The 14,748-nt window shown below is 44.4% G+C and overlaps 1 protein-coding gene across 4 annotated transcripts in view; it reads right to left on the minus strand.

Moving 5' to 3' along the window:
• gpt.L (glutamic-pyruvate transaminase (alanine aminotransferase) L homeolog) overlaps nucleotides 1-14,748 on the minus strand; it is a 32,433-nt gene continuing 17,685 nt past the window's right edge. For 3 of the 4 annotated variants that reach the window (XM_041565445.1, XM_018266497.2, XM_041565446.1), the window contains 10 exons: nucleotides 13,230-13,319; nucleotides 12,144-12,252; nucleotides 11,087-11,220; nucleotides 4,905-5,148; nucleotides 4,655-4,734; nucleotides 4,221-4,357; nucleotides 3,663-3,837; nucleotides 2,908-3,063; nucleotides 1,902-2,014; nucleotides 1-1,295 (listed from right to left, as the gene is read on the minus strand). In XM_041565445.1, the coding sequence (XP_041421379.1) occupies nucleotides 1,205-1,295; nucleotides 1,902-2,014; nucleotides 2,908-3,063; nucleotides 3,663-3,837; nucleotides 4,221-4,357; nucleotides 4,655-4,734; nucleotides 4,905-5,148; nucleotides 11,087-11,220; nucleotides 12,144-12,252; nucleotides 13,230-13,319 (1,329 nt within the window). In that variant the 3' untranslated portion in view covers nucleotides 1-1,204. 4 annotated transcript variants of the gene reach the window in all.

Below are 14,748 nucleotides of genomic sequence, written 5' to 3' on the forward strand. Positions count from 1 at the left end.
AATCTTCCAAACAATCTTTATTGATTCATATTAAAAACATGAATTTTAGCCCTTTACGTATATTAAAATGCTGAACAGGACTGGCCAGTAATTTGGCTACTCGACATCTTGGCTAGAAGCTCAGCTGATCTGGCAACAGCCGCCAAGGATGACCCTACAGCCAATACTTCAGTGCAGTTGCCCATAGCAACCAATCAGATCTTTGCATTCTTTTTCCAATTGGTATAAAAGCAAATGGGTATGGGCAGGTGCAATCAGAACCTGTTATAGTGCGAGTCCTTGTGTGTTTGTGATGTTCTGATAGAAATGCAAATTGCATCCTGCACTTTATTCTGCATCCAAGATGGCGGCCTCCGGAGAATAGGAGCAAGCGCAGGGATTCCACTTCACCAGTTGAGGCATTGCATAGGACCTTCCATGAATTCAGATTATTATACAATTCTGAGCAGCGTTCGGGGCTTTGAGGTGGCCTCCTGGGCACAAGATCAGGCAAGTCCATATTTAGAAAGGGCACTTAGAGACTTCTGCAGGGCATCTGGAATAAGGCCTATAGAACTCAGCCAACCAAGGGCCTGAATGTAAAACTCCCATAATGTTACGTTAATCTGGATTAGTCTGTAAAGCAAGAGATTAAGCAACACAAGGGGTACACACTAAGCCCACTGTATACCCCCACATGACACCCTAAAAAGCAGATTTACCTCTCTCTGTCTACCAGCCGGCAGGGCCCTATAGAAGAGGCAGGTCAAGTAGAGATGTGAATGGGGCACCAGGCTGGGAAATCACAAAATGCATCCAGTGGTTATTAGGGGCCTCCTTACTGGGGCTCAGTCATTAGTGTAAGAAAACACGGAGCTCATTCACATTTTGGCTTTGGATTCCAACAAAAGTGCTAAATTGAGATAAAAACATAAAAAGGTGCATGTGTAGTTGTAACTGGATACTGATCTGTTGATAATTAGGGAATACTGTGAGGCACGATTGTGGGCCTACTCCTCAAGTTCTTGTCTAGTAGGGGAGTCAACCGTGAGTTTACTTGGGAGTCAGTGAAGGCTTCTCCAGGGTTGGGGTTGAGTAGCTCAAGTCTGAGGGTGGAAAGCAGGAGGTAAAAAGCACTGGGGCAAATCTGAGGGTTATGCATGTACTACTAGTCAACAGTCAAGATTAGGATATGGAAGCAGATGGTCTGCGCCATTGTGGCATCCTAGGAATACTCATCCATAAATTTCTGGTGGAAATCCTTCAGCCGCTCTAACAGGCTCTTCAGCTTATCGGTGGGAGGGAGGATGGTCATCCTGCAGAAAGAAGAATAAAATAAGGGTCAAATGTGGGGCCAGACAAATTCCTTACTATTACCTATAGCAGTGGGGCCTAACTGTGGGGCTGACCAACTAAGGGTCTGAAGCCACAGGTGGGTGGGCCCAATGTACTTTAAGAGGGGCTTTGATGATTTTTTAAATTAAACTACTGGGATCTCAACAATAGGCCAGTATAAGTGTGTCATTTATGTGCACTGGGGTTTGCTTGGAGGGGTAGAACGTTGGTCTTTTTTCAACCCAAATCCACTATGAAACCAGTTACTTTTTGGTGCCTTTTTTATCTACCGAATGATAAGTTAGTTTCTGTGCTCGGTATTATTCGACCACGGCTGATACAAGTCTGAATGTTTGGCCAAGGGGACCCAGAATGTGAATTCAGTCTCTCCCCAATACTAAGCCAGGTACACAGCTCTGATTATCTGTTATTTCTGGGGGAGAAATAGGGATTCAGTAACCTGGGAGCAGGTACTAATGGAGATGAGTCTACTTACTCTTTTAGAAAGTGAAAACACTATTAAAATATACAGCAATCTATTTTTACCACTAGGCGGTGTTACTTCATTGAGGCGTAGATCTGCTCACCTGAAATGGTGAGTGCCCTCACGTTGTCCAAATCCACTTCCAGGTACCACACAAATGCCAGTCTCTTCCAGCAGCTTCATACAGAAGAACATGTCTGGGGCCTGTCCCTCAGCCTGCAAGTCACAGTAGGGAAGAAGTGGCGTGAAACAGATGGACATCGATGGAGTATGGAAAACACGTAAAAGGGATGGACTTCCAGGGAAAAGTGAAAATAGGGTGGTACTTAGGCTCTTCTTCTCTCGACCTGCCTCTCTGCCTACATTGAGGTTCAGAGTGTTAGAGAAACTATGAGCAGAAAGAGACAGTTCTAGAGATGATGAACCTTTGTGTTGACAGAACAAGGTCTAGAAGAGGAGAACCTCAGTGTAGACAGAGCTCTATGTGGCCAGAGAAACAGGTCTAGAAAAGAACCTGAATATGAGCAAAGACTCAGACTAAAGAAGCATAACCTCAATGTGGGCAGAGACAGGTCTAGGGAAGGCAGGGAGACAAATCTAGAGAAGGAGGACCCCTGCATTGATTAGCAGACTTAGTGCATGAATTCTAGAACACTGTATTCTAGTTCACAGTAGCATAACAACACACAGAGGAGTGAAGCCAATATTATTATCAAAGTTACTGAAGTACGCAGAGTCTCTGACCACAATCACCCTACAGTTGCAAAAGGGAATGTCTGCGCACCCCCTCCCAAGTGCACTGATCAGTCCATAAGTTAAAAACTTTGGGCATTCTTTCCAAGTAGACCCTAGAATTAGATAATTTAGAGGTAGAAGAACAAATTAGTATCCACAAAAAGCAAGGAACCCCTGCTATTCTCTTCCAAGCCTCTATTATGAAGGTTCTAACCAATGAAATGCATTAACCGTGTTGTTGTTTTTTTAATATCCTGTGACTTAAGTATCTTTCAGGAGGTGCACTTACAGCTAGTTATTATAGTCAGAAACACAAGGGGGCACTAGACTGGCACGGTTACCAGCCCAAGATATTCCACACTTCCCCCAATTACCTGTGCAAGTTTAATGGCCTTCTCTGGGATGTGGATCCTTGGAAACGAGTACATGGCTCCCTGGACTGGGTTACAGCGGATCCCAGGCGCTTGGTTTAGGATTTCCTCAGTGAGACGAGCTTTCTCAGCCAGGTTATTGAGCACAGCCTGTTTCTCCTGGAGAAACGTATTATATTGGTCAATGTGGGAATTATATATATAAAAAATATAAACATTCATATCCTCTATACACATGTCCTGACTCACAAACATGATAAACTGCCTGCCCTGCCTGGCACTTGCACAACAGACACACAAATAGAAATACAATATGACTGCACCATCTCTCTGTGACCCCCGAAATACCCAAAGCCCCTCAGACAAGCACAGGAGGCACAGAGTTTAATTATTAGAGGTTTTTGGGTCGACTCAGAGTCAGTGCAGTTCCCCCGTCCCTCAAAAAAGTAGTATATTTCCAAGACCTTTTTGTGAAAGTAAAAACTTTGAAATTATGGTTTTTGCATTCTGAAAGTTCCTTTTTACTCTTGCTCAAGAACTGAAAACCCCCAAATTAGGCCTCTCCTATATGATTATTTGAAGAATTCTAGGGAAAAACGTCATCAATCCAAGTGACTTCCAGAAAACTTGTAAAAACTGGTCGAATTTTGATTTTGCAAAACCATTTTAGATAAAACAGTTAAATGATCACATTATACAGAAAGAGAGGGAATCACATAACTCCTTCCCCTTTATAACATACAAGCAGACAGACTTACAGAAATGAACTGTTTGTAGGAGGGCTCCCCAGGCTTTGGTGGGTTCACAATCACATCAAGTAATACTTGCCCCGGCACTGGGGGGCACAGACGCACAGACACCAACTTGGTTAGTTGTTGCTTGACAGCAGGATCCATATTGATCACTTCCATGTAACCCCCTCTGAACCCGCACCTGAGGAAGGCAAAGACACAACAACAGGTCTCACCAGCAGGTAATGGCCCATTCAATGACCAGGCCAAGGTGTGTCAGTACCATCTCCATTAGTAACATAGTATTGGTACCATTCTATGAGAACAGATCATGGTGTGCCAGTACCTTCTCCATCGGTAATACAATAATGGTAGGACTCTATGACAAACCAAGGTTAGCCAAATATTTCTGTGGGAATACAATACAATACAATCACGGCACCATTCTATGAGTAGGCCATGGTGTGCTAGAATCTTCTCCTGTAGGACTTCAGTATATGCTACAAGAAATCACTTAGATTCTTCACACAATTTGGGATATGTATGGAATATGGGGGATGCTGGGTCCCTGAGGGCCACACTCACTCTCCCATGTATCCCTTGGATGTGGAGTGGAAAGAAGCCAGTTCCAGCGTTTCTGAATACTTGGGTCCCATCTCAAAGAGAACCTTTTTGAAGGAGTGAAAGGCACAGCCCTTGGCATAGACATTATCTTGGTAGACCTGGAGGCAAGAGATGATGGATACGGTCAGTGCTTCAGACATTAATTAGCACCCCCTCTTCCTTATGGATTTACTGTAACCTCTCACAGTCCCCATAATTACACACAATCACCCTCTTCCATAGAAAAGTAAAACTAGAACCGAAGGGGGGGGGCACATGCCCCAACTTCCCTTGCCCTCCCAAATCTCCTTCCCATCATCCCACACAGGAGCACAGTCCCTCGCACAGACAGTTCCCTTGGAGCCCGAGGCACAGGGCCAGACCAAAGAGGAGACTTTAATTGGTTGGGTCAGTACCTCATCCGCCATCAGGAAAAGATTCTCTTCAGCAGCAAAACGGATCACGTCCTCAATGCACTTGCGGCTCTGCACCTGCCCTGGGGGGACACAGTTGCACCATCACAGGATCAATAATATGGACTTGTATGGGGGTTGTGGGGTACATGTGGGGTATATGTGGCCAAAGCTGAGCAGTAGCTAAACAAAATAGTAGTTCTTTGAGTTTTTCTTAAATAAAGCACAGTCATTTGTAAATATTTGGGGGTACCTGTAGGGTTTCCTGGGTTAATAATGCACAGTACTTTGGGGTCACAATGTTTTCGGGCCTCCGCTAGTGCTCTCCGCAGCTCGTTGATGTCCAGGGCCCAGCAGTTCTCCTCATCCAGATAATAATTAACCTGCACGGCATCCAACTCTGCCAGGGCCGCAGAATACAGCGGGTATTGAGGGATCGGGATCATCACCCCAGTTCGGGATTTCCCTTGCCCAGACACCAGCAACTTCAGCATTGTCTGCAGGGGGGAAGAAAAAGTACTGAACACCCAGCAGGGGAGATACTACATAACAGAATATATAGGAGACAGGAAGGAATGAGAATATTGGGCTGATTTACAAACATTGGTGCTAAATTGCTCTAGTGCAGTTGTCCTTAGGAATCAGATATTTGCTTTCCTTTTCTAAAACAGAAATGCCCCTGAGGGGAGGTCTCTGAGTGAATTTTCCTTCAATGTGGCCACCTGAGCTGGGCAAGTACTTCCCAGGAGTTGGCACCTCTAAGCTCTTGTGATTAGTGTCAACCAGGGCACGGCCTGTATGAAGTTTGGATGTTCTCCGTGAGCTCATGTTTGTTCCCCTTATGACCATTTTGGAGTCAGGAATGAAGGCTTCATGGGGGTTTTTCATCTTCACAAGGGGGGTTGTGGGAGCACCCGCATTGCTAAGTAAAAATATATATATAAGTATAAGGGAAGTGCTACTGACATATCCAAATGGGTCAGTGCACATTCCCTGGGCCCCTGTCTAAGTAATTCAGTAGATATGCAAATACATGTGTTAACAAAGACTTCTATATATTTTTACTTAGCAATGCGGGTGCTCCCACAACCCCCCTTGTGTATTTGCTTTTACAGCCTGTAGCTTTGGCTAAGCTTCTTGTGGCTTGTAGCATCCCCCATACCCACCCCTATTAATTAATAGTGGCTCTATGCTTTTAACTGCACCATATTTATACATATTTAAACCAAGGTTCAGCAGACTTTTACTTTTTACTTTACTAATGCTATTATGCAGAGAGACACAGGATCCTCAATACTATGACTGGTAGGTAAACAAGTTAGGGACCCCCATATGGGGTTTACCTTGACGTGGTATGTTGGCTTTTCAACTTTATGATCATAACTTTGCAAGTAAAAACCCCTGTCTTTGTTAACACATGCATTTGCATATCTACTGAATTACTTAGACAGGGGCCCAGGGAATGTGCACTGACCCATTTGGATATGCCAGTAGCACTTCGCTTATACTTCTATATATTTTTACTTAGCAATGCGGGTGCTCCCACAACCCCACTTGTGTATTTGGTTTTTCTTCTTCCTCTTGATCAACTGGCAGTTAGGCAGGTTATATATAGACTTAAAGGGATACTGTCATGGGGAAAAAAAATTTTTTCCAAAATGAATCAGTTAATAGTGCTGCTCCAGCAGAATTCTGCACTTGAATCCATTTATCAAAAGAGCAAACAGATTTTTTTATATTCAATTTTGAAATCTGACATGGGGCTAGACATATTGTCAATTTCCCAGGTGCCCCAAGTCATGTGACTTGTGCTCTGATAAACTTCAGTCACTCTTTACTGCTGTACTGCAAGTTGGACTGATATCACCCCCTTCCTTTCCCCCCCCCAGCAGCCAAACAAAAGAACAATGGGAAGGTAACCAGATAGCAGCTCCCTAACACAAGATAACAGCTGCCTGGTAGATCTAAGAACAACACTCAATAGTAAAACCCAGGTCCCACTGAGACACATTCAGTTACATTGAGAAGGAAAAACAGCAGCCTGCCAGAAAGCATTTCTCTCCTAAAGTGCAGGCACAAGTCACATGACTTGGGGCAGCTGGGAAATTGACAAAATGTCTAGCCCCATGTCAGATTTCAAAATTGAATATAAAAAAATCTGTTTGCACTTTTGAGAAATGGATTTCAGTGCAGAATTCTGCTGGAGCAGCACTATTAACAGAGTCATTTTGAAAAAAAAATTTTTTCCCCATGACAGTATCCCTTTAAGGTTGAACTTGATGAACGCGTGTCTTTTTTCAACCTCACTTACTATGTTACTGCATATCTAAAAGTATTAACCCCCATGCTTACACACTTAGGCACATTCCCATAGTAAGGGACACACAAGGGGCCACACACAATCCATGACATTATCTCAATTCCTGGCATTGCGATACTGAATGCATAACCTCCCAACATTTGGAAAATGGAAATATTTTGTGACCACACCCCTAATTACCAATGTTCATTTTACAAAATTTGGCAGGTTATGAAATTTTGAACATATTTCTGGTTTTTTTTTTCCTGTCAGTTATTACAGTTTTGCTAATGAAGGTGAATTGCCCTTTAAAGCATAAGGAAACCTTTAAAAGAATTGAATGTAAAATTGATGAGTGTGTTATTCAAAGCACTTTTGTCATTTACATTTATTTTTTATTTTCTTTTTATTCCAAGATATTAAGGGATACATGTACTGTTAATATGAATGAATTTTGTTACAACAGCGCCACCTGCTGGTCAGTTTCCCACCCGTCTGACCAGCAAGTAGTCAAGGAAGTTGTCAGGAGAAAGAAAGAGGCTGATGTTCTTCTGCTTAGGAATAAAATTAGAAACCTTTCTCACATCTTTCCTAAGCAGAAGAACATCAGCCTCTTTCTTTCTCCTGACAACTTCCTTGACTACTTGCTGGTCAGACTGGTGGGAAACTGACCAGCAGGTGGCGCTGTTGTAACAAAATTCATTCATATTAACAGCACATGTATCCCTTAATATCTTGGAATAAAAAGAAAATAAAAAATAAATGTAAATGACAAAAGTGCTTAGAATAACACTCTCATCAATTTTACATTCATTTCTTTTAAAGGTTTAATTATCCTTTAAGCTGTGAGTCTAAAGGACTCACTCATTTTCATATGATATTCGGTGCGTGTATGGTGGGAAAAGAGCCGACCTATATTGGCAGAAGACTTGGATATCGGTCGGCTCGTTGATTGGGCTGGACGGAAAATTTTGATTGAGTGCCTGTGAAGGGACCCAAACATCAGCCATTGTTAGAGCTGAATCATCAGATACAGGTAGAATTCTATTGTTTCTTCCCATATATCTGACCATTCAGCTCTACACGTGTGTATTGGAACCAACCATCTAACTTTGAAAGATCTTTTCCAAGAAAGATCGTAATTGTTACATCTATGGCCGCCTTAACTTCCTCCAAGGGACCTGTTATCTTATATAGTTACAATTACTTATTTGCTTATCTCAAAATTGTTACAAAAGTATCTTATCTGAACCTTGTGGCTTTTCTGCGCTAAAAGCCAATTAAGTTAGAAACTTTGTTTCTTTTTCTGGCTGTTCAGTGCAGAGAAAATTGGAACCGATTGCGGGTTGAGCTGTCAAAAGAGGGACTGTCCCTCTGAAAATGGGACAGTTGGGAGGTATGTGAATGTATCAGGGATGCACAAAAAAGGGAAGTTGTTGGAGCATGCTGGGAGTTGTAGTTCAGTGACAGGTCAGTGGTACATGCCACGGAGAGGAATCATTTGAATAAACAGAGAACTCGGAGGGACAGACGCACTGAGCCGCAGGGAACATCGTGTCAGGGGGAACAAACACAATGAAAGAGCCAAGTCAGCAAAGTCCAGCAGGGCAACCGCTCTAACAGACTTGTATTGTGCCAGGGAACTGGCCATGAACTCAGAACTGACTCAGATGGGCATCATGCGGGGGTAACAGGGGTATAGAAAGTGGGGTAACAGGGGTATAGAAAGTGGGGTAACAGGGGACTGGGCAGGTGAGAGACTGGTCTATATCTAATTGAACATGTCAGGAGGCATCTCTGGGCTACAAGTTGTACTTTGAATACTATTCAGCACAGCAGAAGATATTGGGTGGGAAAGAGAATTTGTAACTAGTTCAGTGCAGTCAGGAGAGACTTTGTGTAATCGGAGTTTATTGACGGCAGCTACAACTCCCAGCACCCTCAGACAAGCGCGGCTGGAAGAATGAACACAGGGGGGCTCATTTATTAAAGCAGTGCAGCGCATAAGTGGACGCAAAAGGTTGTCTGCGCCATCACAAGCGTGATCGCTAATATATTTGCGTGATATTGCGCATAACACAGAGCTTTTGCGATGGTTTTGTTTATGCGCATTGCGCAAAAGATTGGGCATTTATGTCGCAAACAATGCCGTGGTTATTAGGGGCGTGGCTGTGGGCGTGGCTACAATGCGCTTGCACTGCGGCCGTCGCAGATTTGCGTCTGTATATGTGCAAAACTGCACCCGGGCAACAGCACCACAATTTTTACGACTGCCTCTTCGTGGCGTAATAGTAACGCTCTTCAAAATGCGCATTCCTGCCCAGCTGCGCTAGTATATTCACATTTTTGCGTTTCATGTTGCTTAAAAGAGAATTTTATATATGTGTGCAGAGCCACACTGCTAAACTGGGTTCTGGCAAATACAATGGTGCTGCTGTTGGTGGGGATGTTTGTTAACTCAAAGTTGACTCAAAGATGAACAACCCGTGTAAAGTGCATATTAACCATGCCTTCCACCCAACATGTTTGTATTGACCAAGGTTCCTTTAAGGGTATCAGGTAGGCTAAACACCTTTGCAACCAAACAAATATTAGCACAGAAACAAATGCAGATGCGTCTAAGTGAACGCAATATGCGCAATATGTGACGCAACTAATTAAAGCAGCGCATTCATACATGAGCACAACTAATCCTTACCTTTGCGGTATCTTCCTGTGCGCACAATTTATTATAAGCACTGCGTCAGCTGATACGCAGTTTCACACGTCGCACCTGTCTGTGTCTACATTAGCGCACAAATCGCACTGTTAAGGTATCGTGCGCTACATTATTAAATACTCGCATGCGCTAGGCAAATGTCAGGCCACTGCGCTCTTTTTAGCGCTGCGCTGCGTTAATAAATGAGCCCCAGGGAGGGGCTCCATATAAACTGCCACACGCTATTGGCTCACACAGAAGGTCACAGTCCTGGGAACAAACAACAGGAGTCAAGTCATTCTCTGTAGGAATAATAGACCTTAAACTTCTCATTAAAAGAGGGAAAAGGATACGGGGGGGGGGGGGGCTCATTCAGAACATGGGCCAGATATTCACCAGTAAACCAGAGCAGCCAATCAGTGATCAGTGTTCTGCCTTGTACTGACAGAATAAGGAAAGCAAGCGTCTGATTCGTGGATCAGAATAACAACCGTGTGGCATTCAGAATTTATTCCCCGTACCACGTATGTTGCAGGACATTAACATGTAACACCACAGTCTTTGTAAATGGCGTCTAAAGTTTTATATGTGCCAACTAGGCCCACACACACACAGTCATACAAACACACAGTCACAGTCACACACAGAGTCACACACAGTGTCACACACACACAGTCACACACAGTCACACACACACACACAGTCACAGTCACACACACATTCACACACACAGTCACACACACAGTCACACACAGTCACACACACACACACAGTCACAGTCACACACACATTCACACACACAGTGTCACACACACACACACAGTCACACACACACAGTCACAGTCACACACACAGTCACACACACACACAGTCACACACACAGTCACACACAGACACAGTCACACACACAGTCACACAGTCACACACACAGTCACACACACAGTCACACACACAGTCACACAGTCACACACACAGTCACACAGTCACACACAAGTCACAGTCACACACACAGTCACACACAGTCACACACAGTGTCACACAGTGTCACACACACAGTCACACACACACAGTCACACAGTCACAGTCACACAGTCACAGTCACAGTCACACACACAGTCACAGTCACACACAGACACACAGTCACAGTCACACACACAGTCACAGTCACACACACAGTCACACACAGTGTCACACACAGTCACACACACACACACACACAGTCACACACACATTCACACAGTCACACACACACACAGTCACAGTCACACACGCAGTCACACAAGCAATTCAATGGGACTTATCTCCACTAGTGAAGTTGTACCAGGGCGGCCCATCAGAATATTTATACACTGGTCCACTCTGAGCAGCCATAATAGACCAGAGTAATGTATTCCAGGCAAATGGTGGTTATAGAAAGAGCAAGTCTTATATACAGTACCACAATAGAGTCACTGGCCCCCGTGGAGAGGTAGATGTTGTTGGGGTCGGACAGGATACCCCCATCCCTTCTCTCAATGTACTTGGCCACATCTTGTCGGATCACTTCAATCCCTTGGCTGGCGCTGTAGGCCCCTGTATAGGGGGAGAAAACACTAATTATTTAGGAACAGGGTGAGAGATGGAGTTACATATCCTGGATATATGAGGGTTGTTATTATACTAAACCCCCAGGACAAGCCTATAAGGATCAGAGGCTCCAGCCCACCGTATAAACAGCAGTTACACCTCCATATGGGCAGAGACCCCCCACTAGGGGACAGGGGAGTCAGAGAAGGACTATAGATGGGGGGTATCAGGCTATAGGGCAGGACAAGAGGTAGGACTCGCAGTTCTCAGGACATTTTTGGAGCCTTCATGTTAAAAACGATCTGAAGTCCTGGACAGAAACCAAAGTTTTATTGACTTAATATTTCCTCTTTTATTTTAAAACTCACTAGTGCAGTCAGTGATCACATCCCAATAGAATAATCCCGTCCTTTTTGGGACACAGTCAGTGCAGAGATTTCCCCCACATGAACAAACATGGGGGGGTTTAGGCAGTGAGGACACCCAGGAGTGAAGCGAATAAAATTGTAGGAGGTAAAGGGTTAATCTCCATTAGAGGAGAACTGTGCTGGTTATAAGGCCAAGAGCTCAATCCCAGTAGCTAAAATGTGTCCTGGTGCAGAAGTAACAGTCGAGGGTCTCTGAATTGAACGTACGGGGCCCCTAACAGTTGGGCCTAAGGTTGCCACCTGGCTGGTATTTTACTGGCCTGGCCGGTAAAAATGATGGCTGATCCCAATGTTATTAATAGAGAAAAATTATAAATATATAGGAAGGCCGGTGTTTTTTTTTCCTGAAAAAGGTGGCAACCCTAGTTGGGCCCCAGTGCACTTTCACATTAATGGAAGGCGGTTGAAACGGACAGGCTCACATGTTCCCTTGGGAAGCCCCCACCTGGTTACATTACTGCCTGGGTTCAAGGTTTTACCATCCCTGCAACCCCCACGAACCAATGCTGTGCCCGCCACACGCCTGCAGGATCCTCGCTGCCTTCTGCTTCACGTCCTCCGGGAACTTGTTGTCATTCATGAGCTCGGGGTACAGACAGATGGCACTCACCTACAAACACACCGGGTTACAGTGAGTACTGGGGCACTGGGAACAATGGAATAAGAAGATGCCAGGGGAAGAGGGCACAAGATTGGTATAAAATTTGCCCTATAATAGACTCTTCCAAGGCACCAGTCTTACCCCCACCAAAGATCTACCCCAAGGCTCAGGATTGGCACAGGGCTCACCCCAAGCTCAGACTCCTATAGTGGCACGGGGCCCAGACTCCTATAGTGGCACGGGGCCCAGACTCCTATAGTGGCACGGGGCTCAGACTCCTATAGTGGCACGGGGCTCAGACTCCTATAGTGGCACGGGGCCCAGACTCCTATAGTGGCACGGGGCCCAGACTCCTATAGTGGCACGGGGCCCAGACTCCTATAGTGGCACGGGGCTCAGACTCCTATAGTGGCACGGGGCTCAGACTCCTATAGTGGCACGGGCTCAGACTCCTATAGTGGCACGGGCCCCAGACTCCTATAGTGGCACGGGGCTCAGTCAGTGTCGGGCTGGGACACCAGGGGCCCACCCAAAAACCTTTGACCAGGGGCCCACCAATTAATCTTAGACCAGGGGCCCACTCTTAGTACTATTATTCTTCCTTTCCTCACTCATCTATTCTCCTTTTCTTTACACACTATAATCTATTATTCCATCTATTTAGCCACTTTGTTTTCATAGAAATAGGGAATGGCCATGAAATAGGCCAAATGTTTAGCAGCATGAGGGGCCACTGACACCTGGGCCCACCTGGATTTTTCCTGGTATCCCTGTGGGCCAGTCCAACACTGGGCTCAGACTCCTACAGTTTAGACCCCTCTGAGTGTAAAGGCCTAACCCAATGTTCATCCCAGCACAGAATCCTCCATGGGCACAAGAATGGCACCAGAAGGGCAGATCTCAGTTATAAAACAAATAAAATAGTAAAATGTAACTGCATGGGGTTATTGCAGACTGGCAAAGGAATCCTGTGATCCACTCTTTACCTGGCGCAGGAAAGTAACGGGTTTCTGACCCATTGCATGGGCATCTCCAATATTGGCTTTGATCACTTCTGTGAATGGCTTCTTTACCCCCTGCAAGAAAAAACAAGAGGGGGGATCAGAACGTACCATAGACCATGGGAGACCAGCAATGCCCCCAAACTCCACGCGCAACCTCTGGTTTGGAAATCTCACTAAACGCGTCAGGATCTGATGGACACAAACACTCGACTGCACAAGTGCATCTCCTTTATGAAAAAGTGCGGCTGTCAGTTTTATATTCAAACATTGGCAACTGCCATTTCCATATGTACAGGTAGCTGGCAGGCAGTTAGAACTTGGGAGCAGAGAAGAGATTCCCAGTCCTTTATAGGCCACAATCATTATAAACAGTGAAATCGATTTATTTCCACATTGTAGTGTTGGTGACTGTAAAGACAAGTGACATGGCAGCTCCCACTCATAGGGGCCAGTACATTACTGGGATGCTGTGGGTTAGAGAAGGTAACCAGTAAATGATCTTTGTCCTCTGGGCCATCAGGCGCCTACATCAGCACTTTCTGCTCAGGAATCTCTTATCTCTCAGGCAAGTGAAAGAGGAAAGTGCTCCACTGAGCAAACAAGACTCAGGTCAGGCTTCTCATTCTCAGGAGTCACTTTCCCCGGGAGAGAGCAAATTGCACCCAGTCCTGCGGTTACCCACTTGCCCTTCTCTCTCCCCAGAGATCAGATAGTGTCTGTCCCTGCCATAAAGGTATCTCCTTCCACATGCTTAGAAACTTATAATAATTGCAAATACCCAATATCATTGCCCATCTCTGTATAGAAAAACAAAAAAAATATATGATATTATATATATATATATATATATATATATATATATATATATATATATATATATATATATATATATACACACATACACACGGCTAGACAATTATCTAGGGAGGCAAACTATGCAAGAAACGGTTAAAGGGGTTGTTCACCTTTAAATTAACTGTTAGTATAATGTAGAGAGGGATATTCTGAAACAATTTGCAATTGGTTTTCATTTTTTATTATTACTGGTATTTGAGTTATTTAGCTTTTTATTCAGCAGCTCTCCAGTTTGCAATTTCAGCAGTCTGGTTGCTAGGGTGCAGATTACCATAGCAACCATCATTGATCTGAATAAGAGACAGGGATATGAATAGGAGAGGGTCTGAATAGAAAGAGGAGTAATACAAAGTAGACTTTAGACTGTAAGCCCTACGGTATAGGATCCTCCAGCCTTTTGTCTCCTTGACACCGAGCACTTAATCTGTTTTGTAATTATATTTTATATTTATGTGAATTTCTAGTAATGCACTTATTGTTACTTTTTATTCCAATGACCCCTTGTTTAGTACTACTAATTTATTGTTTTGCTGTGCAGTAGGGATGCACCGAATCCACTATTTTGGATTTGGCCGAACTCCCGAATCCTTCCTGAAAGATTCAGCCGAATACAGAACCTAATCCACAGCATATGCAAATTAGGGGT

The sequence above is a fragment of the Xenopus laevis genome, chromosome 6L (genome assembly GCF_017654675.1).
Source record: "Xenopus laevis strain J_2021 chromosome 6L, Xenopus_laevis_v10.1, whole genome shotgun sequence".
In the NCBI taxonomy this organism is placed as follows: Eukaryota; Metazoa; Chordata; class Amphibia; order Anura; family Pipidae; genus Xenopus; species Xenopus laevis.